Source organism: Cervus elaphus, chromosome 5 (assembly GCF_910594005.1).
Source record: "Cervus elaphus chromosome 5, mCerEla1.1, whole genome shotgun sequence".
NCBI lineage: Eukaryota > Metazoa > Chordata > Mammalia > Artiodactyla > Cervidae > Cervus > Cervus elaphus.
This window is the reverse complement of record NC_057819.1, coordinates 106,193,796-106,221,065: the sequence shown is the minus strand read 5'-3', so window position 1 is coordinate 106,221,065 and position 27,270 is coordinate 106,193,796. Positions and strand designations below refer to the sequence as shown.

Here is a 27,270-nt window from a genome sequence, read left to right as displayed (position 1 = left end):
TTTCGGATTGAAAACTCAAGTCTTCTATTTAGTTTTTTATTATTAGTCCTTTCATAGCATTTTTATATTCGAATACCACTTATTTTTTTCCACAGTTTGGGAATGGGTTCTCAGATAACATTAAAAGCACAACAGTAACAAAAATAGATAAGGTGGATTTCATCAAAATCAAAAACTTTTTGTGCAGCAACTCAATATAACACATACTTAAAAAGGAACAAATCTTTACAAACTTCTCCCCAAAACTGAGGAAGGTGGACTTCCTAATTCATTCTATGGAACCAGCATGAACCTGACACCAAAGCTAGACAAAGACACTAGAAGAAAACAAAACTACAGACTGATATCCCCTGTGAACACTGATGATAAAACCTCCACCAAAATGCTAGCAAATCAAACTCACCAACACAGGACATCCCTGGTGGTCCAGTGCTCAGACACCCATGCAGGCACCACAGGTTCGATCCCCCATCTGGGAAGATTCCACATGCCGCGGGACAACTGAGCTCATCCACCACCACTACTGAGCCCGGGTGCGGCAACGACTGAAGACAATGCACCCCAGAGCCTGCGCCCTGCAATCAGGAGCAGGCCCTGCTCGCTGCAAGTAGAAAAAGTCCACGCACAGCAACAAAGACCTGGTGCAGCCAAAAATAAAATAAATAAATCCTAAAAAAAGTACTCAGCAGCATACAAAAGTTTATACACTATGACCAAGTGGGATTTATTGAAGTGCAAGGATGGTTCAACATAGGAGAACGGGTCAATGTAGTTGACACTGACAACATTACAAATGAAGAGGGAAAAAACCTCATGGTCATCTCAACTGATGCAAAAAAAAGCATCTGACAAAACGCAACACCCTTTCATGACAAGAACACTTAACAAAATAAAAACAGAAGGAAAGAAAGTACATCATGTGATAAGAGCCCATATATGAGAAACCTACCACTAACATAATACTCAATGGTGAAGGACTGAAAGCTTTTCTTCTAAGTTCAGGAGCAAGACAAGGATGCTCAGTTTAACCACTTCTATTTAACACAGTACTGAGAGTTCTAGCCAGAGCAGTTAGGGAAGAAAAAGAAAAATAAAAGGTATAAAATTGGACATGAAGAATTATCTCTGTTCAAAGACAATATATCTTATGTAGAGTAGACCCTAACAACTCCATATAGAAACTGTTAGAGCTAATAAAGGAATCCAGTACTGTGGCAGGATAGAATGTCTACACACCAAAAAGATGTATTTCTATTCTATACAGTAACAACAAACAATCTGAAAAGGAAATTAGGAAACAATTCCATTTACAATAGCATCAAAAGGAATAAATATTTAGAAATTAACTTCTTTAGCCAAGGAGGTAAAAATGGAAACTTCAAAATACTGCAGAGAAAAAGACATAAATAAATGGAATTACATCTCATGTTCAAGGACTGGATGCCTTTTTACTGTTAAGACAGCAACACTACCTAAAACAACCCATAGACTCAAAGCCAATCCTTATAAAAATCTCAATGACATTATTTGCAGAAATAGAAAAATCCATCTTACAATCCACATGGAATCTCAACAGGCCTGGTACAGCCAAAACAACCGTGGAAAAGAAAAACAAAGCTAGAGAATCATAGTTTATGATTTTAAAACTTACTGCAAAGCTAATCATAACAGTTTGGTACTGGTGTAAAGACAGATATATAGACAAATGGAATATAACAGAAGGCCCCTGAATAAATAAACCCTTGCATATGTGGTCAAATGATTTTTTATAAGGATCCAAGATTATTCAGTGGGGAAAGGACCATCTTTTTAACAAATGTTTCGGGAAAAAACTGGATATTTGCACGCCAAAGAATGAAGCTGAATCCTTACCTAACACCACATACAAAAATTAACTCAAAGTGGATCAAGCCTAAATGTAAGACATAAAACTATAAACCTCTTAGAAGAAAACATGAGGCAAAATCTCCATGGCACTGGATTTCAGAATGACTTTTTGGATGTGACACCAAAGGCACAAGCAAGAAAAGAAAAAAACAGATAAATTACATTTCAAGAAAATTAAAAACTTTTATAATAAAAGACAATATCCAAGAGTAAAAAGGCAACCCACAGAATGGGAGAAAATATTTCTAAATCATTTTTCTAATAAGGGACTAATGCCCAGACTATATAAAGAACTCCAAAAACTTAACCACCACCACCACCACCTGATTAAAAAATGTACAAGGGAAACTTCCCTGGTGGTCCAGTGGCTAAGATTAAAGCTCCCAGTGCAGGGGGCCAGGGTTCAATCCCTGGTCAGGGAACTAGAGCCCACATACTGCAACCAAGACCCAGTGCAGACAAATAAATAAATACTAAAAACCAAAGACGATGAAAGATGAAAAAAGGACTTGAACAGATTCATTTCCAAGGAATACACACAAATGGTCAATAAGTACATGAAAAGATACTAAACACAACTCACCATTAAGAAAATGCAAATCAAAACTATACTGAGAAATTACCTCACACCCATTAATTAGGTAGGCTACAATTAAACAAAACCCAGACAATAACAAGTGCTGACGAGGATGTGGAAAAACTGGTCGCCTATGCAATGCTGGTTAGAATGTAAAATGGTACACCCACTATGGAAAACAGTACAGTGGCTCCTCAAAAAATTAAAAACAGATTACCAGATGACCTACCAGTTCCAATTCTGGGCATGTACTGAAAAGAATTAAAAGCATAGATTCTACCTGTAGAACTCATGTTCACAGCATCATTATTCAAAACAGCTAAAATGTGAAAGCCACCCAAGTTTCCACCAACAGATGAACAGATGAGCAAGATGCGGCACATATTTATAGTGGAATATTATTCAGCCTTAAAAAAGAAAGGACATCCTGACACATGTTACCTGGATGAACCTTGAGGATATTACAGTAAGTAAAATAATCTGGTCACAAAAACACAAATACTGCATGATTGCACTTGTATGAGGTACTCAGAGCAGTAAAAACCATAAGCAGGGAAAGCAGACTTCCAGGGGCTGTGAGGAGGGGGAATAAGAGCTACTGCTTGATGGGGACAGAGCTTCAGATGTTCATGTTGATAGTGCGGTGGGGGTAGACGGTGGGGTGTGGCATATTATGAACATATTTAATCCATTGAACTGTACGTGAAAAACAGTGATGAGGGTTATTTTCATGTTGTGTGTATTTTACCACCATAGAAATTGAGAAACAGAAAAGCTGGTATGGCATTATCAGTTATAGAGCTTGAAAAGGCCCTTCAAATACACTCAATGGCAAGATTAAATCCACTGACAGGGAAATAGTCAATATAAACAAAACTAGATCAGCAATTAATATTTCATAGGAAAATGACCTACTGCCATGGAAGAAGAAATATTCAATATAAGAAGGTAAGAGCACCCATGAAAGGGATGATCAGATTTATACATTTAAAACCCATGATGGAGTATCATCCTGGAGAAGTTTTTACTTAAAACTGTAGCTCCTCTCTTGATCACCAATAGGATACTATAGACCTTCCAAATAACTTAGAAAACATTACTAATATTTATCCACCTGCAGTTGACAGAAAACCATGACAAGGTTAGTTAATATGCTTCATAAAATGGTATAAGATTATCATTTCCAGTTTGTAGCCTGGTCATGAGTCTTCTATTTTAGTTACAGTCTTTGAAAACTCTTATTAAAATTTATGTTAAACGTACATCAACAGCTTAAACCGATTCCACAGTGGAAAATTACTTGTTGTATTTGCAAACTTAACATATTTTTTGTACTGTGCCCTTTACTGCTCCTAAGTCCAGATAAAAGGATTAAAGTCTGAAGATAAACGGTACAGTCACCTAAGGGGTGGTTATGGTCCAACTTAACATCCTGTCTCTATGGACCACAATGAAGGGAGGGAGCATGTGACCTCTCCCCATGAGCAGTCGTGAGGGCCCTGGAGCCTTGAGGCAGTCAGGACGTGGACAGTGGTGGTCTGCGCCCCTCGGCTCCTCCTCACGTCCCTGTATCCATGACAGCTCCCCTCAGCCGACCTCCCACCATCTCACCCTGAACCTGACACAGTCGGCAGGGCTCACCCTTCAACCCAGAGATCCCGGTCCTCCACCCGCAGGACAGACTCTGCCCCCAAGAACCTCCCTGACCACAGACACTTAGCACCTGCTTCTCAGGAAACCATGGACCAAAGATCCTTAAGGCGCTAGAACTAGACAACAGATCAGGAAAAACAGGAAGCACTACTGTTCTCCCAAGACAACCTCACACATTAGTTTCTAAGCTAACTCTCTATCTGGCTGCGCCTGCTTGGCAGAGGAGAAATTAGCTCCGTATTAAGAGGACACAGGTTTTCTTTGGCCCTCACTCTCAAGTCCGATGCCTCTTCACGAGTCACAGTGCGTCCTGCTGCCTGTGGGCTTCTTACCATCCTCACCCTGGAAGAGTCCTCGCCTGCCCAGGGATCACAGTGCCACCCCACCCCACCCCCACCTCCAGGGGCCCCCGCACTGGTACCTGTTCTGCCGCACAGTTCCAGTCGATCCTCCAGATGTACACCAGGTAGAAGAGGGATTGGAAGAAGACCATCAGCCCGGATCAGAGACCTGCGAGTGGGAAATGAGCAGCCCATTTAGTTGTTCTGCACTTTTGCTCCTACCATCGACATCTTTCTGTAACCACTGTATCCACGATGGAAACTGAAGTTAATATAACTTCCCTAAAGTTTTAGATAATTATGGACCAGGATCTGACTCAAGCTTACCACTATCACTGGCAACCAATCCATCAATAAACACCCCCAAAACTGTTGGCTGCTTTACGTGTGGATTTAACAAGTATTTCCCGGCTTTGTTTATGTCAAGTGGCGTTTGAAGACCGGCACCCACGTGGAGGGCAGACAAGCAGTAAACAAGGAAACAGGACAATATTATGAGTGAGAAGAGCCTGCAAGGACCTGGGCAGAGCACGGAGCAGTGACCTGCAGCCCAGAGTCAAGAAGATGGTTGGGGGGCTCTGAGGGGAGACCAGGGGGCTGGGGCCAGCTGTACTGGCTCCAGGCAGAGGGGAGAGCAGGTCCAGGCCCAGAGGGACCCAGCCTGCACATCCCAGGGGCAGAGAGGCCAGGGTGGCAAGGGCGGGGAGGAGACAAGAATGTCAGGGAAGCCAAGCATTCTAGGCCCCAAAGGTCCAGGTTTGATTCCAAGTTCAGCGGAACCCAATGGAAGGTTTTAGACAGGTGTGTGCATGTACATGTAAGAGACCTGATGCTTCTAAAGCCCACGGTGAAAACTGTCTAACTTCTGTGTGTGCAAGAAGTTGCTGAGAAGCAATACAAACAATGCCTATCTCCTTGTGAGGAGAAACTAAGCCACTTAAATATTGCTATATATCAAAGAGGATATATTAATAAAATTTTATCAGTAACCGCACTACAAAGCCAGCTGCCGAGATTTGAGTTGGAACGTGGTATAAACTGGGAATTAGTCTGCTAGCTCATTCACTACATGTCCAGGCCCCACACTGGCCAGGGGTCCCCCGAGGCTGGGCATTCCTGAACCCCTGGCCGTTTCACTGGAATAACCTCTCGAGTTCAGAAGCAGATGGACAAACAGTTTATATCCTTTGATGGACTAAGTCTAGTCCTAGGAGTACATCCTAAGGAGAGATTCAGGAATGTCATTAGTAATTCATATACCTTGGATGCTCATCACAACGCTATTTAAGAGAGGGAAAACTTACAACATCACTAATTATTAGAGAAAAGCAAATTGAAATGACAGTGAGGTACCACCTCACACTGATCAGGATGACCATCGATAAAAAATCTACAAATAACACATGCTGGAGAGGGTGTGGAGAGAAGGGAACCCTCCAACACTGTTGGTGGGCATGTAAATCAGTGCAGTCACTGCAGAAGAATCTAAGGAGATTCTTCAAAAAACTAGAGTTGCCATATGATCCGGCAATCCCATTCCTGGGCAAAATTCTAATTCAAAAAGACACATGCACCCCTATGTCCACAGCAGCACTATTCACAACAGTCAAGCTACTGAAACAACCTAAATGTCCATCAACAGAGGAATGGACAAAGAAGGTGTGGTGCATATACACAATGGAATATTACTCAGCCTTTAAAAGGAACGAAAGAATGCCATTTGCAGCAACATGGATGCAGCTAAAGATTAACACACTAAGTGAAGCCAGAAAGAGAAAGGCAAATAGCAAATGTTATCACTTATATGTGGAATCTGAAATATGACATGAACTTATCTGTGAATAAGAAACACAGATGGAGAGAACACATCAGTGGTTGATAAGGCGGGTGAGGGAGGGACAGACTGGGAGTTTGGGATTAGCAGAGGTAAACTATTATATATAGGATGAATAAACAAGGTTCTACTGTATAGCATGGGGATCTATATTCAATATCCTGGGAGAAACCATCATGGAAAAGAACACTGCTGCTGCTGCTAAGTCACTTCAGTCGTGTCTGACCCTGTGCGACCCCAAAGATGGCAGCCCACCAGGCTCCCCCATCCCTGGGATTCTCCAGGCAAGAACACTGGAGTGGGCTGCCATTTCCTCCTCCAATGTGTGAAAGTGAAAAGTGAAAGTGAAGTCGCTCAGTTGTGTCCGATTCGTAGCGGACTTTGTCATTCTCTGTTTGGGACGCAGAACTGCCAGATACTTATTTTGGTCTCATCTCCACCAAGCACCGTCCTTGACACCCCAGGAAATACCGTCTCACCAACCCCCAGAGCCTCTGTCTGTACTCAGCTTTACTTTAAAAAAAGCAAAAAGCATAAAACCTCTCCTCTGTTAGACTCTGAGCCCAAGTCTGGCCTGGTGGAAAGCGAACAACTTACACCCCACTGCAAGGAGTGTACTGACCACAGACGTGTTTTTAAAACTGTTAACATCTTTTAACTCCTTTCACCCCACAGTGGATTTGACCTAAGGACCTGGATAACAGAATTAACTGAAATGTGGCAAGTCTCTCCATCACATTCAGGTCTCTTAGTTGTCAGTGGCAAAAAAATTCAATTCTAATGCTGGGTCCCTGACATTTAAAAATTGATTAGCTTATAGAACTGTGACGATGGGAGTTGAAGATGGGAGGGATGGACTGGGAGGAAGGAATTAACAGCTACAAAGTATTACTCGAAGAACGGATAGACAATGTCCTACTGTATAGCGCAAGGAATTATACTCAATATCCGTAACAAACCATAATGGAAAAGAATATTAAAAAAAAGAATATATATAGGGAATTCCCTGGTGGTCCAGTGGTTAGGAGTCTGTGCTTTCACTGCCAAGGGCCTGGGTTTAATCCCACAAGACACACAGCAAAATATATATATATATATATAATGTATATATACATAAAACTGAATCACCTTGCTGTGCAACAGAAATTAACAACATATTGTAAATCAACTACACTTCAATTTTAGAAAACCACACAAAGAATTTGAACAGTTTTAAAATATGCCCAACAAAATGCCATCAACTGATTTCTCTGATTTAAAAAAAATGTTCAAGAGTGGGTGAGGAGTCAAACCTCAGTGATGTTGCCTGATATTAGAATCACAACAGATTCTTCTTAAGATCCTAAGGTCTAATCCTCAGCAGGAGAAGCAGCCCTTGGCTACTCAGGGCATAACCTACCTTAGCTGACACTGGTTCCTGTTCTATTTTCACGTTGGTATTCTGTTCATTGTTTATGTTTAAAAAAACTGTGGTGAGACTCATAGACCAGTTTACCCAGTCCCTTATGAAACATTTATATTGCTCAAAGTTTAATATCAGATCAAAAAGGGTGATTTGCTGTGAACTCTGAGCCAATGTAAACATTGCAACAGTTCCAGAATTAGGTTTTGCCCACACTTTGAAAGTTTGTCTGACATCACTGTGCTGTCACTAAAGGCCTATGTTAGCACTTGTCTTTGCTAGCAACACCAAAAAACGATCAAACTACTGCACAATTCCACTCATCTCAAATGCTAACAAAGTAATGCTCAAAATTTTCCAAGTGAGGCTTCAACAGAACGTGAACCAAGAACTTGCAGATGTTCAAGCTGGATTTAGAAAAGGCAGAAAGACCAGAGATTAAATTCCAACATCCGTTGGATAACAGAAAAGGCAAAAGAGTTCCAGGAAAACATCTACTTCTGCCTTATTGACTACGCCAAAGCCTTTGACTGCGTGGATCACAACAAACTATGGAAAATTCTTCAAGAGGTGGGAATACTAGACCACCTTACCTGCCTCCTAAGAAATCTGTATGCAGGTCAAGAAGCAACAGTTAGAACTGGACATGGAAAAACAGACTGGTTCCCAACTGCAAAAAAAGTATGTCAAGGCTGTATATTGTCAAGTTAATTTAACTTGTATGCAGAGTACATCATGTGAAATGCCAGGCTGGATGAAGCACAAGCCGGAATCAAGACTGCCGGGAGAAATATCAATAACCTTAGATGTGCAGATGACACCACCACCCTTATAGCAAAAAGTGAAGAGGAACTAAAGAGTCTCTTAATGAAACTGAAAGAGAAGAGTGAAAAACCTGGCTTAAAACTGAACATTCAAAAAATAACAAAGATCATGGCACCTGGTCCCATCACTTCATGGCAAATAGATGGGACAACAATGGAAACAGGGACAGACTTTATTTTCTTGGGCTCCAAAATCACTGCAGATGGTGACTGGAGCCATGAAATTTAAAAAATGCTTGCTGCTTGGAAGAAAAGCTTTGACCAACCTAGCCAGCATATTAAAAAGCAGAGACATTACTTTGCCAACAAAGGTCTGTCTAGTCAAAGCTATAGTTTTTTTTTTTACAGTAGTCATGTATGGATGTAAGAGCTGGACTATAAAGAAAGCTGAGCACCAAAGGATTGATGCTTGTGAACTGTGGTGTTGCAGAGGACTCTTAAGAGTCCCTTAGACTGCAAGGAGATCCAACCAGTCAACCCTAAAGGAAATCAGTCCTGAATATTCATTGGAAGGACTGATGCTGAAGCTGAAGCTCCTTTGGCCACCCGATGCAAAGAACTGACTCACTGGATAAGACCCTGATGCTGGGAAAGATTGAAGGCAGGAGGAGAAGAGGACGACAGAGGATGAGATGGTTGGATGGCATTACTGACTCAAAGGACATGAATCTGAGTAAGCTCCACGAAATGCTGAAGGACAGGGAAGCCTGGAGTGCTGCAGTCAATGGGGTCACAAAGAGTTGGACATGACTGAGCGACTGAACTGAACTGTCTGCTGACTGAAAAAAATCCAAAGAGGATTTTCACCGTGTATACACATGGCTGACTCACTTTGTTGTACAGCAGAAACTAACACAACATTCTAAAGCAATTATACTCCAAAAATAAAATTAAGAAAACAGATTCAGCATTTTAAATGCTTCTTGGCTTTCCTCCATCTCCTTTGGGACAGTCTCCCGGGAATGCCCTGCCCTGGGACAGCAGGAGGATCCTTCACTGACCTGAGACTGTAAGCCTGCTGGGTACAGGCAACCCTCAGGGATGGAGTTGGCTTAGACACTGGTATGTGCTGGAGACTACAACTTTTCTTCCTTAAGAAAAGTTTTCTTTAAGGTTACATTTGACCAGAGATGGGAGTTAGGTGAGCTGAGCACTCTAGGCCGAGGAAAGAGCTGGGAGCAAAGCCCCTGAGTGGGGATGCTTCCTGTTCTGTGAGCAATGAGGCAAGCACTCCTCCACTCAGTGGGAGAATCACTCGGAACCAGGCTGGAGAGGAGGCTGCACCAGGACACACGGGGCTGTTGAATACGGTGTCAGTTTTGGATTTTACTCTCAATGTCAAGGAAGCTGATGTAAAGCTTTGAGCAGGGAACTAACAGGGTCAAGGGTCTTGATGACTGACAGCTGGGTGGAGAAAGGCTGCAACAAAGTCAGAATCCAGACGTGAAAAGAGAAACCACTCAACCTACTGCAGGCAGAGGGAATCTAAACGGGAAGAGACTACAGGACAGATGGGAGGCTGCTAAGAATACCCCTGGCTGGAAGGAACCCGGGGGGCTGCACCAGCACCTGTGCCACCCGGAGAGTCTGTCACTGTCACTCTGTGTCTACTAGACACAGCCCCCTTGGCCAAGGGAGTAACCATCCTTGCTCCACTTCCAGTACAAGAACGGCCGGCAACCACCACACTGCAGAACCCAGAAGCAAAAAGTTGCCTTCCTCCTCAAGCTGCTCACTCCTGCTCGTGCCTCCAGAGACAGAACCCACTGGAAGCCAGCAGGTGTGGGGACCTGGGAAAGTACAGTTCACACATGCTGGGAGTCTGTGGTGCAGGTTCCAAAAGGGCAAGTGGAGGACAAGAAATGACAATTTCCCAGAGCCAGCAGCAGAAGCAGGGAACCCAGTGGGAGGTTCCATAAGGTGCAGGTAAGATTTATCATGGCTTAAACTAGGGCAGATGTGCTCAGATCAACAAGCTTGGCCAAAGAATCAGGATAACCTAAGGAGTTTGGCCTAAATAAAAAGGATAAACGATGGTACCCTTTACTGAGACTGGGGACACTGGAGGAGTTCTGCAGTGTATTTCATGAATTAAAATAAACCAGCAATTGTATCCATGGTCACCTTTAACCCGCCTATTATGAATGCCAGTATGAAAGGGATGGAGTTGAACATGCCTGCTGCTGCTAAGTCGCTTCAGTCGTGTCCAACTCTGTGCAACCCCACAGACGGCAGCCCACCAAGCTCCCCCGTCCCTGGGATTCTCCAGGCAAGAACACTGGAGTGGGTTGCCATTTCCTTCTCCAGTGCATGAAAGTGAAAAGTGGAAGTGAAGTCACTCAGTTGTGCCTGACTCTTCGCGACCCCATGGACTGCAGCGTACAAGGCTCCTCCGTCCATGGGATTTTCCAGGCAAGAGTACTGGAGTGGGGTGCCATTGCCCTCTCCGAGAACATGCCTATTGGAGTTCAAAGAAAAGGGTGGGACCAGATAGAATTGAAAACCTTCTCCAACACCGTCCACGAGATTAGATGAGGTTGTGACTGAGGAAAGAGAAGAGGCCCAAGGACTGAGTCCTCAGGTACCAGAACTTCAGGAGGCCTGGAAAAAGAGATCCGGCAAAGACAGACCCAAAGGACTCTGAGGGAAACAAAGGAAAACCAGAAGAACACAAACAAGCAAAGTCAAACAAAACACAGACCACCACAAACAGGCAAACAAGTAAAGCCGACTTCCAGGAGATGGCAACAATCAGCTGCAGCTGAGTGTGGAGGCAAGCGATCAGTAAACAACCTCTCTCACAAGTCTGTGTTGTTGTCGCTCAGTCACTAAGTCATGTCTGACTCTTTGTGACCCCAAAGACTGCAGCACACCAGGCTTCCCTGTCCTTCACTATCTCCAGGAGTTTGCTCAGACTCATGTCCATTGAGTTGGCGATGCCATCCAACCATCTCATTGTCTGTTGTCCCCTTCTCCTCCTGCCCTCAATCTTTCCCAGCATCGGGGTCTTTTCCAACGAGTTTGCTCATAAAACTAGAAGAGAGTTGTTTTTTCCCCTGGTCAAACCGAGGGCTGTAGCCCAGATGGGCAATCCCCACCTGGAGGAAAGCGCTGTGCAGAAGCACAGTTTTGTATATTGTCAGGAAAAGAGCACACATCAAACAGGCGACGCGACAAGGCCCTTGAAGGTTTCACCGGAGACCCCGCGACTGGGAGGGAAGTTCACCTCTGGAGAAGCATCAGCAACGCATCCGCATCCCCGGAGGGGGGCAGACTTCCCCATCTTGAGGCAGAGTCCTTCACCTCCGGATAAAGGGTTCTCTCCCTGAGGAGTCAAAACACAGGAAAACGATAAGCAACCACGTGACAGGCCGATAAAGTCCCAGTGAAGTCAGGAGCGAGCCAGAAAGTTCCTCCAACCTGCACAGGTGAGGAGAGTGAGGTGAGCACCCATCGGCAGCAGGCTCTGTCACCGTGGGCGCAGGGGGAGCCGGAGCCCGGGCACTCTGGGAGGAAGGGATCAGGGACTTGGGGAGGGGAAGGGGGACAGAGACTCAGGATGGGGATGCGGAAGGGGACAGGGACTCGGGGTGGGGGAGGGAAGGGGGAGGGAGACAGGAACTCGGGGAGGGGGAGGGAAGGGGGACGGGGACTCGGATGGGGGAGGGGAAGGGGGACGGAGACTCGGAGTGGGGGAGGGGAAGAGGGACGGGGACTCGAGGTGGGGAAGGTGGGGACAGGGACCTGGGGTGGCGGAAGAGAGGAGAGCGACCGGAGGGTGGAAGCGGCGGAGAGCGACAGGTAAAGGAAGAAGACATGCCGCAGGGCACTGATGCGTGACGAGTCCGAGAGACTCGGTTCCCGGAAAGAGCGGTGTGGGCGGCCAAGAGCCGCCTCCTGGGCCGCTTGGCGAGGGGCCAGGTCTGCGAGGTCTGAACCGCCCGCCGCAAGCGCGGGCGCAGGCGCAGTCGCAGCCCCGCCGGCCAGGGGGCCCCTCCAACACCAGCTCCCACTCGTTTTCCTCCCCCGCGCGCCCGCCGACGGCTGGGGGCGGGGCCCGCACAGTGTCCGGCCCGCGGGGGTCACGTGGGCCGTGCCGGCCAATCGGCGCGACTCGGGGCTGAGGCCTGCTGGCTGGGCGTCGGCCGGGCAGTTGGCGTCGGCTGAGTCGCGCGTAGCGGACTGAGGTGCGGCGTGGGCCGTGAGCTGTGGGCCTGGGACCGGGTGGAGGGCGGGGAAGGGGCGGCCCCGCGTCGTGCCCGCCCGCCGCCTACGGCGTCCGATCTCCGCTGTCCCCGCAGGACCGGCCATGGAGCGCGAGGTCCAGCGGGTTCGCGCGGCTTTCGGCTCCGGCCGCTCTCGCCCTCTGACGTTCCGGCGGCGGCAGCTAGAGGCCCTGCGCGCGATGATCCAGGAGCGCGAGAAGGACATCCTGGCTGCCATCGGTGCGGACCTGAGCAAGGTGCGCCCGGACCTGACCCCACCCCTACCCCCTCTCCCGGGATTGGGTCATTCGAGCAACTTCTGGGCCGGATAACTGTCTTTCAACTTTGTGGCTGCTGGTCGCGCTCGGATTTTCCACCACGACTTTAGGTTTCAGATCTGTGCACCCACCAGTTACCCGGGACCTGTTAAAGGCGGACGATGCTTCCGTGGGTCGGGTGGGGTTTGGGGGGACTCTGAGAGCCCGAGTTTGTAACAAGTCCCCGGATGATACCACGCTGCCTTGTTCTGGAACCCTGCTTTCAGTAGCAAGGTTTTGGGCTAGTGTTTAGGGTTTAAATACAATCACCTGTGTTCTATAATACTATTGTTACTATTCTGTTTTTCATTTTTTTTCCTCTTTATTCTGGGGGTAGCAAGGCCTTGCTCTGGCTTTGCGAGGCTCCATCCCTCACTTCCCCCTAAAGATTATTTTGAGGAGTAGAAACATAAGAAGTGTGGGCTTCCCTGGTGGCTCAGTAGTAAGGAATCCACCTGCAGTGCAGAAGATGAAGATCCGATCCCTGAGTTGAGAAGGTCCCCTGGAGAAGGAAATGGCAACCCACTTCAGGATTCTTACCTGGGAAATCCCATGGACCGTGGGGTCACAAGAATCAGAAACAACTTAGTGACTGAACACCACCACCACCACCAGTAGTAACAACAGAGCTATAAAATTTACTTATGGTGGAGAAGCACTGTGTCACAGAAGGTGGATTTAAGTAGTCTGAAGCAAGAAGTCTGAATCGTTCCCTCTACCAGCATTTCTGAGTGTGTGTCTTAAGGATTGTGAAAGAAGTACGGGGCTTTCTTTGTGGCTCAGCTGGTAAAGAATCTGCCTGCAGTGTGGGAGACCTGGTTTTGATTCCTGGGTTGGGAAGATCCCCTGGAGAAGGGAAAGGTTACCCACTCCAGTATTCTGGCCTAGAGAATTCCATGGACTATACAGTCCATGGGGTCACAAAGAGTCGGACATGACTTAAAAAAAAAAAAGTACAGTAAGTTCCTTGCCCTTAAGAGTGTTAAATTTGGTCCAGAAACAAAACATGCCCAAAGTGAAACTACAGTTGTAAGCCACTGTATTAAGGGTGAAATATTAAGATATGGGTGAAAGCATAATTACTGTGGCTTGTAAAGTGAGATTAGGGCACACCATTATTAATTAGGGACCATTTAAGCCTGAGTTTAAATGTCTTGGATCAGTAAAGAAGGATTTAGAGAGATTGAATATATTAGGGAGTTAATGAGTGCATATTATGGGCTTTAGGTGGTGCTAGTGATAAAGGGCTTCCCTTGTGGCTCAGCTGGTAAAGAATCTGCCTGCAATGTGAGAGACCTGGGTTCGATCCCTGGGTTGGGAAGATCCCCTGGAAAAGGGAAAGGCTACCCACTCCAGTATTCTGGCCTGGAGAATTCCATGGACTGTATAGTCCATGGGGTCGCAAAGAGTTGGACACGACTGAGCGACTTTCACTCAGTGGTAAAGAACCTGCCTGCCAGTGCAGGAGACATAAGAGAGGCAAGTTCTATCCCTGGGTCAGGAAGATTCCCCTGGAGCAGGGCATGGCAACCCACTCCAGTATTCTTGCCTGGAGAATCCCATGGACAGAGGAACCTGGACGACTGCAGAGTCGGAGACAACTGAAGTGACTTAGCAGACATGCGCTGTGGACTTGAAGGGCGCAGAGAAATCTACACAGCAAACGAGCCCATCTGACAGGTGTGCCTGGCCCAACACTTTTGTTTCTTTATACACCTCTGTATGGCTTGTGGGATCTTAGTTCCTGGGCCAGGGATTGAACCCATGCCCCCTGCAGTGGAAGAGCAGAGTCCTAACCACTGGACCACCAGGGGATTCCCTTGCTTGAGTATGTCATACCCATGAAGGTTAACTATATCCTCTTGTGACAGAGCGAATTCAACGCATACAGTCAAGAAGTCATTTCTGTGCTTGGAGAAATTGATCTCATGCTGGAGAAGCTTCCGGAATGGGCTGCTGCTAAACCAGCTCAGAGGAACCTGCTCACCTTGCTGGACGAGGCCTACATCCAGCCAGAGCCCCTGGGGGTCGTACTGATTATTGGAGCTTGGAACTACCCCTTTGTCCTCACCATCCAGCCCCTGATAGGAGCCATTGCTGCAGGTCTGGGGTCAGCTTGTGTCCCCATGCCATTGTTGCACCTTAAGGACCGTGTCTAGTTAAATGCATTTGCTGTGCTGGCTTGCCTTAGTGTAAGCCAGCAGTGTATTGAGAAGTCATAAGCGTCATTCTTACGTGTTTAGTGGGCTCCAGAGGTTTGTGTGGCCACTGCTTTCTGGAGCCCTGGAGAGGGAACCCCTGAGGGTGGAGAGGCACGCTTGAGTCCGCAGACCAGGTCAAGAGTCAGACATCCATGTTCCCAGGTGGTTTCAGTCACCACCTCTGGCTTTGGATGAATCAGTTGGATTCTGTCTGACCAGTTTCTGCATTCAATTAAGGGCTGTGGGAGTCATGCTCTGTGGCCCACAGCAAGTGCCACGGGATTAATTTCTCAGTTCTCCAGGATCCATATCAACAGCTTCATGTTGAAAAGGCTCATATTTGTGCAGTAATCCCAGGGCAAACAGGAAAACCCAAGAGTGGGAGTGAGAGTAATGTGGGAACGTTGGAGGCCATGTAAGGAGGCTGTTGGGACCTGGAGGGTGAGAATGGAGGCGTCAGCCTCTGGGAAGGAGGCAGTGGGGTGACGCTCAGGCCCGCAGTAAGCAAGGCCGAGCACAGACGGAGGAGTGACCCTTAACCTGCACTCCACACGTCAGCACCATCTGGGCGGCTGTTAGTCACTCAGGTACTTGATAATGCTGTCCTGCTTTCTGCTCTGTTTAGGAAATGCTGTGATTATCAAGCCTTCTGAAGTAAGTGAGAATACAGCCAAGCTCTTGGCTAAGCTCCTCCCTCAGTACTTGGACCAGGTGAGAGTACCCCTCCCTGGCATGCATGTCTGTCTGTTGGTCGGGAACAGGCACCTGCTCTTCCCGTCGCCGTTGTTTGGTGGTTGGGCCTCCATGCCTCATTTCCCTAAGCCTCCTGCAATTGGCCTGACAAGAGAAGTGAAGTCCAAGACAAACTGGAATCGTTCAGCTGCTGTGGTTACAGTCTGTTCAGGCCCTTGGGCATATCAGCACCTCTGCTGCTCAGAGAGCATCCCCTGCTGTGTGGTGTTCTGAGTTAACTGTTGTTGGATCTGCCGTGATCTTGGGTGTATCCATGTAGTGAGTTGTTTGACGAGGGACTAGGACTGAGCCAAGTGCTCCTAGCGAGGTTCAGTTGCATGAGAGCATGTCCAGGTTTAAATGGACAAGTTTGTGGCCTGAAAACCACAGAAAGAATTGGCATGCTGACCCGGAGCTGGCCTCTCACTCTGGGTTAAAGTCCTTGCAGTGAAGAGAGTCAGAAGCTGTGTAGAGAAAACCATCAGGGGTCTGGTGCAAGGCGGACAAGGTTGTGATGCCGCTTAGCTCTGAGGGGAGGGGGTCCTTGGGGACTGTCAGGGAGGCAGCTGTGAGGCCCCCAACCCGCGGGCATAGGAGCAGGTGGCCCGAGCTTGGGAGCCCTCACCGGGTTTCACACGTGTTCAGGCTCAGACGTCCCTTGGTCTTCCGGTGGTCTAAGCCCCTGCACTGAGCTGAGTTCAGGAAGGATGTCCAGGTGGACGTGCCCAGGGCCTGTCCTATGCTCACCCACAGCAGCCGCATCCCTGTCATCCTCCCCTTGCCCTGCCCCCAGCTCTGCATGTCCCAGGTGGGATCCCTCTTCTCCTTTGTGTCCTTCCAAGGCTGAGATGGAAATGCTGGTCTCTCTGGCCAGTTCCGCTACAGGTCGAGATTTCTCGGGTGCCATCAGACTCCTCCGCCCATCCTCACCAGGGCCAGTCTCTACCTTTTCCTGGTTTTATGGAATGTTAGGTGTTTACATCGGACGACAGGATGAAGTCGGTGACGCTTGGATCTGTCTGCTTCCTTCAGGACCTGTATGCCGTCGTCAATGGTGGTGTCGAGGAGACCACGGAGCTTCTGAAGCAGCGATTTGACCACATTCTCTACACGGGAAACACCACTGTTGGAAAAATCGTTATGCAGGCTGCTGCCAAGCATCTGACCCCCGTGACCCTTGAACTGGGAGGGAAGAGCCCGTGCTATGTGGACCGAGACTGTGACTTGGACGTCGCCTGCCGGTGAGACTTACTCTCTGGTTTCCTGAATTTTCCCAGCTCAGCCAAGAACCTGCTGGCATGTCCCCTGTCCCTCCTGGCTCTGAGAGACCTTGCTGAGCCTTGGAGGTTGATGTCCTCCTAGGTTGGGGCTGGGGGATGGCGTAGAACTTTCACACACTCCCTCTTAGTGCCACGGCCGAAAGTGGTGAACACTAGGCCTTGACATCACACGGCCGTCCTTAGGAATGAAAAACAAGTTCTTTCTGTTCTCAAGATAATAGACCAGGCAGGAAATCTTCCTGTCCCGCTGGTAGCTGATCCAGAAAGTACAGTAGATAATGCAAAGTCTTTAGACTCCCTCCGCTGATCTCCTAAGTTCCTTTATTGATAACCGATACTGCTCATTTTTAACTGAGAAGAGCATCTTGTGTCTGAGAACTAGAAAGTGAAAGGTTTGGAGGTGTCTGTGCTGAATCAGTTTGGCTCACAGCAAGTGCTCAGACCCACAGTTGACAGTGGTAGAGCGGCATGGCTCCCTTCCCCTCAGAGAGGCAGTGGAGAGGGGGTGGGGGCATTGGACGGGATCTGGTGGGCTCTGTAGGTAGGTGTCTGTCTGCCCGAACAGGAGACCCCAGTGCGTGGATTTCTGTCAGAGCTCAGGCACGGCTTCTCAGAGCCAGGGGACCCCGTCCTCCCAGACATCCCCCTAGCTGGAGTTGGGGGAGGGAGGGGGTGTCAGTAAACAGCACTCTGTCCTTTCCTGCTGCGGGCAGGGGCATCCCTGCATTTAAAGCACTGTTGATGAGCAGACACAAAGCTTTCCCTGCTCCCTAGAATATTCTGCATCAGCTGAAAGTGCTACAGAGACAAGTCATTAAAACATTGTTCAGTCAAGACTCACAAGTACGTGTGGGAGCATTGTTGCTAAACAGCACAGCGTGGGTGGCAGGTGCAGGGATTGAATGCGGCTGCTGGTGCTTTTCCCAGACGCATCGCGTGGGGCAAGTTCATGAACTGTGGTCAGACCTGCATCGCCCCTGACTACGTGCTCTGTGAGCCATCCCTCCAGGACCTGATCGTGCGGAAGGTGCAGGAGGCCGTGAAGGTGCGTGTTTACCGCCTCTGGTTGCACTGGCTGCCTCAGGGTGCAGGGTGAGGTTGGCTGTTTGCGGGCAGTAGCTCCCCATCCCCTCCCCCCTTGAACATTCCAGTAGCAGCTGTGACTGAACTTCCTGGCTGATGAGAAAACGTTTTTGGAGAACGTTTGCTGAGAGCGAGGTGAGGCTGGTGGTATGCACGCCAAAAACCATCCAGCTCATTTGTTGATGATAACTCCTTAGGTGCAGCACAGGCTTTAGAAAAAACAGTTCAGCAGCGATTCTGTGGTCTGGGGAAAAGGCTGTCAGGCTTCTGCAGCGCAGTCAAGGACCCCTAATGTGTGGCCACTGCCCATCAAGCTCATCTGACCTTCGGTGTGTAGGCAGTTTAGCAAAGCCAGCTGTTTCGAGGAGCAAGTGAATTAACTACTCTTAACGCAGCCCTCAATCTTTGAGGGTGTTTCAAGCGGCAGTCTAGGGTGGGGATCAAGGAAGGCCCCAGGTGAGCCAGGAGAAACGAGGGACTTGGACTGGAGGAAGGATGGGATGGAGTTTTGATAGCTCAGTGATGGCGCCGGGTCATGGGCCTCCTGGGTGAAGAAGTTCCTGGAACAACCATGGTTCACTGCCCAGGCGCTGACCGAGCCCTGAGAGGTGGCTCACGGACAACCAGGAGAGACAACGTGAGCAGCGAGGGGCCGAGGGTCTTGACACGAATGTAGTGGTGGGACTGTGGTGGGCCGGACAAGGACAGCATGAGAGGGGTCTTGGCTAGACTCCAGGGAGACACTGTGGCTGGAGAAGTTGTGCTGGGGGTGCATGGTGACAAGCCAGGTTTCCTGGGAGTGACGGTCCCTGTCTTCCTGGAGGCATTTCTCCTCTCACCACCCTGCTTGTCGCCTGAGAGTCACTAGGCGCAATTTAGGAGAAGTTTCCTGTCCTCCCCTCCACAGGACGTCTGGGGTCTCCAGGTGACACTCAGGTGCAGCTGGCACTAACAGCCACTCCTGTGTCCCCGGTGTAGGGACCCAAGACCCTGTGTTTCCACAGGCTACCTGGGATGTTCTTACCAGCCAGCTCAAGGCTGATGAGGGGAATGAACAGTGGTCAGGGGAAATGGAGCACGCCCTCGGGGCTGACTGTGAGCCATCGAGATTGGTTTACCCAGACTGTGCTTTGATCTTCTGAGTGGTTTCCCAACTGTCTGTGGCTGGTGGAGGTTCCAGGCCAGGAGGAAGCAGCATGAAGCTCGGCAGACTCTTTCTGCAAAGGGCTGCACAGGCCGTGCTCCAGGCTCTGCAGGCCGCCACTCAGCTCCTCGCAGGAGCAGAGCAGCCAGAGTTGACAGGGATGCACATGGGGCCCTGATATGGGCCACGACCTGCAGTACCCACTCTGCGTCCACCCTAGGGAGGACCCACACTAACCCCAGAAACTGTGGGAAATGGGAGACTTGTGTGTCTGTGAACTCCTGCCATTTGCCTGACAGAGAACTTAACCTCACTACTGTTAAAGTCCTCGGGGGCTGGAGGGTGGCGGGGGTGGCGTGGGATTCTGTGAGGGTGTAAAGCCAGATCTGGGGACACAAGTGAATTTTATAACTACTAAATTAAAACGTGGGTCTTTGGTGATGACTAGATACTGTTGTTTGACACAGGAATTTTATGGAGAAAATATAAAAGAATCTCCCGACTATGAGAGGATCGTCAATCTTCGTCATTTTAAGAGGATACAGTGTCTGCTGGAAGGACAGAAGATAGCTTTCGGTGGGGAGATGGATGAGGCCACACGCTACATAGGTAAGGGGACCCACCTGGTCTGTGTCCTCGGAGTCCACGTTGTCTCCTCCTGTGTCCTCCCATGTGTCCAGGGAGGGCAGAGCCTGAGCCAAGGCCCAGGGGATGCTACCACCTTATGACATTCTCTAACCTCACTCAGTTGTAGTCAAGGTCAGAGAGATCAGGGCAGGAACGCACTTGATTTAAGAAGTGGTGCTGGTCTGGCTGTGCTCCCAGGAAGGCCTATCCAGGGAAGGACACAGGTGTGCGGTGCTGAACACAGTTAGGTAAACACAGGATTTACTCCAGCCTGTCTGCCCCCTTGCTGGCACAAGGATCCCTGATGCACACGTCTGGAGATATTGAATACTTGCACGGTTCACGCATGCAATCGGGACTCATTTCATGAGGTGACACTTGGCAGGGTGGGGGAGCTCTGAGTGCATCATGCGGTGAGAGTTGGGGTTTCTGGCTCAGCTGCAGCCTTTTCATCTTTGATTTTCTTTTCCAGCCCCAACAATACTCACTGACGTGGATCCTGAGACCAAGGTGATGCAGGAAGAAATTTTTGGACCAATTCTTCCAATAGTGCCTGTGAAGAATGCAGATGAAGCCATACAGTTCATAAATGAACGCGAAAAGCCCCTGGCTTTCTACGTGTTTTCTCACAACAGTAAGGTAATCTTCACAGCACATGGCGTGCTGTCATGAGCCGCGCTCCTGAACCTTCTCTGCTCTAAAGCAGACGAAGATTATTATGCCTGAGTCCCCAGTGAGGCTGTTCTCACAGCTAGCTGTCTCCTTCTCGGCTAATGAGGCCCTGGGTTATCACTGTGACCTTCCCCTCACTCCCTGGGGTCAGAGCTCCATCTTCAGAGTGACTGTAACAAGTCTGTTGACTCACAAACACCTCCCGTCTAATTAGACTTCCAGGCGCCAGAGTTAGCACCTCTCGGGCTGTTAATCCCTGGGTGCCCGAGGGCCCCGAGGCTATGCAGGCGGGGGAGTGGCCGTGGAGCAGACTGGGGCAGGTCTCTGGCACTGCTGAGGGAGCCGTTGGGAAACCATGGACTTGGGTTTCTCCAGTGACACAGCCTTGTGGTTGGAGCAGTTTCACAGTCCTAGTCCTTGTCACCCCAGGCCTGGCAGCCCCGCCACCACTCTCGAGCCTGTCCATCCACACCTCAAAGGTGACTGGCTCCTGAGGGACAGTAGCCTCAAGGTGGGCCAGTAGGCCAGTAGCCTCTGAGGAAAAGGGAAAACTCGGAGGAGAATGTGCAGCCAGGCCAGACCAAGGAGTCCCCAGAGCAGGTGTCCCCTGTGGAGCCTCTGCCCAGCCGTGCAGGTGGTCATGGGGCCACTTCCAGAGCTGGCCAAGCTGTCGAGGGGCCGATCTCTGTCCATGATCCAGGGAGACTGAGCATGCAGGGCTCAGCGAGGGTCGGGTTAGCAGCACATAACAGTCTACAGCTGAAATGATCACAGGCAGTGGAGGACAGAGCGGAAGCTGAGGTCTGTGGTCTGGGCAGAGGGTGGCAGGTCAGGCTTTGTCCCATGGTCAGTGATGACCTTCGATATGGAGGACTCGGCTGGTTGGCACCAGGGAGGTAACATTTACCAGTCAAGTGTCACTGCCCATTTGGGTCCCGGGTGAGCCAACCCGCAATCTCCTTCAAAAGTAGGACATTTGAATGTCTTTTGCATCTCATAGAAATGAAATATCTGTAAATCACAGGTTGTAAAGTAGACCAGAGAGAAGGAGAAACATTAACAATTCTTAAGACCCGGAGTAGAGCCTGAATGGTCCCTGATGAGAGGCCCTGGCTGTGGGCTCAGGGGTCCAGCACTAGTTTGACGGGTGTTCAACCTCTTCTGTATTGCTTCCCCGGAGGACTCGATGTGCAGCTGAGAGCTGACCTGTACCGTGCTTGCTCGTGAGGTCTGACCTCGAGGAAGACATGTGTCCTGGGCCGGCCACCGCTGACCCAGGGCCTCTGCTCTTCCCCTCAGCTCATCAAGCGGATGATCGAGGGGACATCCAGCGGCGGTGTCACGGGCAATGATGTCATCATGCACTTCATGCTCAGCTCTCTGCCCTTTGGAGGCGTCGGTGAGGCCCCTCCCAGTCGCTGCCCAGAGTCCCCTTCTGGCCCGTCCCCACCCTCCACCCTCAGGGGCACTTCCCAGTCTGCAATGGTTTACAGTTTGCTGCTTCCCTGGTTTGCAGTTCTTCACCAGATGCAGGGCATGTCTTGGGCTGAGAATCAGGTCTCAGATGAACTGAGGCTTGCCCTCTGTCCTTTATGAATGAGGTGGTGAGGGACAGGCCCTGGGCAGGCGCGGGATGGGGCCATGGGCAGGGCAGACAGCAGCCAAGGACCTGGATGTCCATTTGCATTTTTACGGAAAAGGCACAACAGAATACTATGGAAAGTTGTGAGGGAAAATGCAGTGACCTCCCAGACATACACACTTAATATTTTGTAATTTAGACTTTTTCTTTAAAAGGCACACCTTTTGATACATTTCACAGAATCCCCCTACAGCTTCAGCTTCACATAAATCATGCCCTGTGTTCTGGTTTCCCTAGCCACACGCGTGTCTGCCCGGCTTATGTGACCAAGCAGACGAATGAGCACAGGCCCGGAGCACAGCTCTGAGAGGGCAGAGGTGTCCACCAGCTTGTTAGCACCACCACATGACCTCCCGATAGCCTGGAGGAAGTGCAGCTCAGCCCCGGACTCCCAGAGTCAGACCCTCAGGGCCACACTAAGGCCCTACCTGCCCCATTCCCTCTCAGAAGTGGGGCTATGGTAGAGTGAGCCTGTCCCAGGAGCACCCGGAGCATGTCCTGGGCCAGGTCCACCGTGCGGGGGCCAGTGGGAGGACCTGGAACAAGGCACTCCCCCCATGCCGATGGGCAGGGAGCCCAGGACCTCCTGGAACAAGGCCCCCTGCCCACCAGGCTGGTGGGCAGGGGGCCTGCCTGTGCACAGGAGGAGCAGCATTACCTACAGTGGCCTGTCTCATCTGCCCTTGACTTTCAGGGTCCAGCGGGATGGGAGTGTATCACGGAAAACACAGTTTCGATACTTTTTCCCATCAACGTCCCTGTTTATTAAAAACTCTCAAGCGGGAAGGCGCGAACCAACTCCGGTACCCTCCCAACAGCCAGTCGAAGGTGGACTGGGCGAAATTTTTCTTGCTGAAGCGGTTCAACAAAGGGAGACTCGGCCTCCTGCTGCTCACTTTCCTGGGCGTCCTGGCCGCCGTGCTCATCAAGGTGGGTCCCCAGTGGCTGCCTGGGGTGGCTCTGTCTTGGGAGCACCTCCGACCTTGTTAAATCAGTGCTGTCTCATCCTGTTAACATTCAGTCTAAAACGAAGGGCCAGGGAGCTATGGCCTGTGGGCAGCCCCTGATTCTCTAACATCTGAGCATCTCTAGCTGCTTCTGGGCTCCAGCAGCAGAGACTGTCCAGTCCACAGGCCTCTCCTCACAGGAGCCATGTGCTGCCTCTGGTCTGAGGTTAAAGCCCTGGAGAGCTCACTTGCAGAAATTGAGCTGCCTAACCCTTGATCCTCTCGCTGTTGGTGCCTCGGGGCCAGCTGGTTCCTGGACGTGCATGGACCCAGCGCATGGAGGTGGAGGACAGTCCTCTGGTGACGGGCTGCTGGAGGCAGCTTGGCTGTGAGGCTGACCGCAGCGTGTGTCTCTGGTGATTGGTCATCACAGACATGGATGTGCTAGGAGAGCCAGTGCCAGGCAGCTTCTCGGGGCAAAACCAGATTTAACGGGAACAGCCGCGTTTGTGTCTGTGTTTGGTTTAAGTGTTCAGAGGGTGTTGGTGGAGCTGGAGACACCAGCCGCATCTGAATTCATTTGGGTTTCCTCAGAGGTACCAGGCAGGCTGTGCTGAGGACAAAGGCCCTGTTGCTTTTTCTGGCAGTTCACAGACGTGCCATCCTGTGAGCCAGTCTCAGAACCCACTCTGTGTTGAGAGGAGGTAGGGCCGTTTCTTCCTTTCTGTAACTCGGGCCAGCGTGGGGTGTGTGCTCTTCCGGTCATGTGTTTTTCTACACTCAGGCTCATGTGTTACCAGAATAAGAATGTGTAATTTATTTGTCTCCAGGCGCTTTGGACTTTAGCCTGGAGCAGCAGAGTGTTAAACCTGATTGAGCTGTGGTTAGAGGGTCAAGATGAAGCAAGCATCGCTCCCAGAAAACCACAGCCACATGCACTCAGCTGCCCCAAGGATGTGCCCGTGGAGCCACTCAGACCTAACTTCAGAGTTTGAGCAGCATCTCATAAAAAGCTCAGAGTCACTTTTTGTTTCGTTTTTGAATTGTTTTTCTTTCCTTAAAGTTTAACTTCAGCAATCACATAGCAGACTTGGTGAATCAGAGCTTGCTGTGGGCTGCAGTGCTGTTCTGCATCTTGCTGAGGCCAGCAGCGCTGTTTGGTCTCTGGTCCCTGTCTGCCTGTCCTCTCCCAAGTCGTGGGTCCCCAGCCTGACCAGTACCTCCTTGGTTGCGGTGGAGTCGCTCAGCCTGGTGGAGAATCCGGAGGTGCAGGCAGACTGATCCCCACAGGCCTGCCCCCTCCTAGATGGGCTGGCAGCCCCGCAAGGTTTCCAAAAGGGTTTGGCAGGCAAGCCTTTGTCTGGTAGGCTCTAGAGATGCATCAGTGTTGTAAAAATGTATATTTAGCTGGGCCTTGAGCTTGATTTAATTACGGCTTCAGGCGAGGCCTCTTCTGAGCCCACAGGGCGCAGGCAGCCCTGTCTCTCGCTGTCCTCGCTGGGAACTGAGGTGTTGCAATTGTTTTGGATCCAGTGTGAGACTGGGTAAAGATCTGGGGGCTCTTCTCTCTTTGCTGCTTCTCTACGCTTATACCCTCTTTATAAAATCACTTACTACTTTCAACAAAGGATTCTGTGCCTAAATTGGCCATTTTCTTGAGGAATCTTTGTTGGTGGTCACTGCAAACATTTTTCTGAAATTGCTTTTTTGTACTTCGTAGCTCTGATTTTAATAATTCAGTTTACTAGCATTAGAATGCATTTGGAGCATTTTAAAATGGGAAACTGAAAGCCACAGTTATCGGTCTAAGGGGAGTATGTTAGTATCTCAGGGTGGGGGCATTTTCCACATCCTTTTTACACAGGGTTCCAGTAAAGGTTAGCCTAAGCTACAGACAGCATTGCAGGGGTTTTTAAAAGCTGAGGAAAAGAAAAGGTTAAAATCGATCGATGTCATCAGGACCTTGAGGATTAAATCCATCTTTGAACTTTGTGGCTGTGCTTCTTTAAGCCTCAGTGGGGGTTGATGGGATTAATTACTCTCTGGAATTCAAGAAGCAGAATCGCTCACCAGTTTTCAGAGTTCACGTGGACAGTGCGCTTCCTTCTTAAAACTTAGGTCTTTGCTTGTTGTCGTATCTCCTCCATGTTGGACAGAGTACCACCTCCAACACCACCATCCTGTCGTTGTTTTGGGGAGGAGAGCATGACCTCTCATCCTTAGACACCTGTGGGCCCTGCTGTCACTGCAGGAGAGGCTTCCAGGATGGGAGGTGCTGGTTGGGGTTCCGACCCTGGGCCTGTGTTGCAGGGCTAAGGGGTTGTAAACTGGCAGTAACCTGGATCCTTTCTCCCCACTGCAGGCCGGATACTACTGATGGACCCCGGCTACCTCCTCATCGTCTCTGCTGAATTATTCTTCTGCTCAGTGGCTAACCAACCAATCATTTTTAAATCATACTGGAACTTTTAAGAAGATAGGCAAACACACCATCCTCACCATTCACCATTAATAAAACTCACTGCTTCAGCCAAAGTCCCCCACTTACCTCTCCCCCGGCCCCCCAGGACTGAGCACGCTCACTTGGAGAACCTGCGTCCCTAGAGCTCTGGGCGGGGGAGGGAGTGCACTGGGTGAGCCCACATTCCCAGACCTGCTCAGTGACTCCTGTTTATCAGGCACATGGGGCTTGCCACCCCCACCTTCAGGCAGCACCCCCTGAAGCCTCCTGGAGACTGCCCTGTGCATGTTTCCAGGTCTCAGTCCAGAGAGGTGAGGCATGATCTCCCAGACTCCTCGGCGTTCGGGGCACTAGAACTGGGGTTGTGGGGGGTCCCTGTTCCTGATCTTGGGATTTGAAGACTGAGCTCCAGGAAGCAGCCCTCCTTTCTCACTGCTCTCTGTCCTGTCTTGTGTTTGGCTTGTGACGGTCCGTTGTGACATCCACACATGGTAAATCCTTGGGCTACTGGAAGGCAGCTGCCAGTTTGGTGCAAGAATCATCTGTCATTCGTAGACTGTGTGCGTCTTACAAAGCCACTGGCCTGTTTCACTGCTATCATCATGGTACTTAGACAATACCCACCCTTGAGCAGAAGCTGCACATGGCAAGTCAGTGGCTCTTTAGGGACGAATCTTCAAGTTTCCTGTTTCTGTACCACGAGGCGAGTAAGCATCCCCTTGGCCTCCCTGTGGCTCAGCTGGTAAAGAATCTGCCTGCAATGTGGGAAACCTGGGTTGGGAAGATCCCCTGGAGAAGGGAATGGCTACTCACTCCAGTATTCTGGCCTGGAGAATTCCATGGACTATATAGTCCATGGTGTCGGAAAGAGTCGGACACAACTGAGTGACTTTCACTTTCGGAAACTTGAGAGGGGCATTGCTGAACAGATTCTGTCCAGAACTTAACGTGAGGACCAGTTTCTGTCCTGGACAAGGGGCCTTCAGTGTTCACGACTTACAGCCTGTGAGCCCTAGGGGCTGGTGAGGGGCATCTGGAAGAGGGCTCTCCATGACCAGGACAGCAGCTGGCCCACTGAGGGGGACCTTCCGTGCACGGTCGGGACCAGACCCAGCACTTCAGCCAAACAGGTCTCAAGAAGAGCCCTGGAGGGTCCTCCCCGCCCCCACACTCAATGAGAGAAGGTACCTCACTTCACAGCACATGTGATCCACCATTGAATGAACCTGCTCCTTGTGGCTGAGTGCAGTGTTACTGGCTTCATCACAGAACACGGGGGTCAACAACCAATCACTAGGCTGGCTTAGGGGGGACCTGCTTAACGCTGGGGCTTTATCAGATTAATAAGCTGTAAAATATCTCAGAGAAAATTTCAATATGGAATTTTCATTTGGTATGTTGTGCATTTTATTTTCTAATTAAAATTATTTGTCTACTGGCA

The 27,270-nt window shown here is 49.6% G+C and overlaps 2 protein-coding genes across 5 annotated transcripts in view; one reads left to right on the top strand and one right to left on the bottom strand.

The window, feature by feature from the left end:
- Positions 1–12,829, bottom strand: part of LOC122693226 (ADP-ribosylation factor-binding protein GGA3-like) — a 26,670-nt gene extending 13,841 nt beyond the window's left edge. The window contains exons 1-4 of the mRNA XM_043900781.1: positions 12,263–12,829; positions 11,939–12,045; positions 11,745–11,843; positions 4,539–4,627 (exon numbers count right to left, since the gene is read on the bottom strand). Of these exons, the coding sequence (XP_043756716.1) occupies positions 4,539–4,627; positions 11,745–11,843; positions 11,939–12,045; positions 12,263–12,829 (862 nt within the window). The remainder of the gene's footprint in view (positions 1–4,538; positions 4,628–11,744; positions 11,844–11,938; positions 12,046–12,262) is intronic.
- Positions 11,813–27,270, top strand: ALDH3A2 (aldehyde dehydrogenase 3 family member A2). Of its 4 annotated transcripts, none has more exons than XM_043904000.1 (11): positions 11,813–11,946; positions 12,820–12,980; positions 14,912–15,143; positions 15,867–15,952; positions 17,006–17,214; positions 18,181–18,298; positions 19,948–20,089; positions 20,580–20,746; positions 22,079–22,178; positions 23,116–23,351; positions 25,731–27,270. In XM_043904000.1, the coding sequence occupies exons 2-11, from the start codon at positions 12,828–12,830 to the stop codon at positions 25,743–25,745; spliced, it is 1,458 nt and encodes a 485-aa protein (XP_043759935.1). In that variant the 5' UTR covers positions 11,813–11,946; positions 12,820–12,827; the 3' UTR covers positions 25,746–27,270. The 4 variants fall into 4 exon arrangements, with proteins under 4 accessions (XP_043759935.1, XP_043759934.1, XP_043759932.1 ...); XM_043903999.1 differs by having other exon boundaries at positions 11,842–11,960; XM_043903997.1 differs by lacking the exon at positions 11,813–11,946 and adding an exon at positions 12,571–12,705.

Bases quoted from the DNA above. Each gene is read 5' to 3' on its own strand.
- ALDH3A2 (XM_043904000.1), top strand. From the start codon at position 12,828: ATGGAGCGCGAGGTCCAGCGGGTTCGCGCGGCTTTCGGCTCCGGCCGC. The intron at 15,144-15,866 runs GTCTGGGGTCAG...TGCTCTGTTTAG, and splicing joins GATAGGAGCCATTGCTGCAG to GAAATGCTGTGATTATCAAG. The intron at 18,299-19,947 runs GTGCGTGTTTAC...TGTTTGACACAG, and splicing joins AGGTGCAGGAGGCCGTGAAG to GAATTTTATGGAGAAAATAT.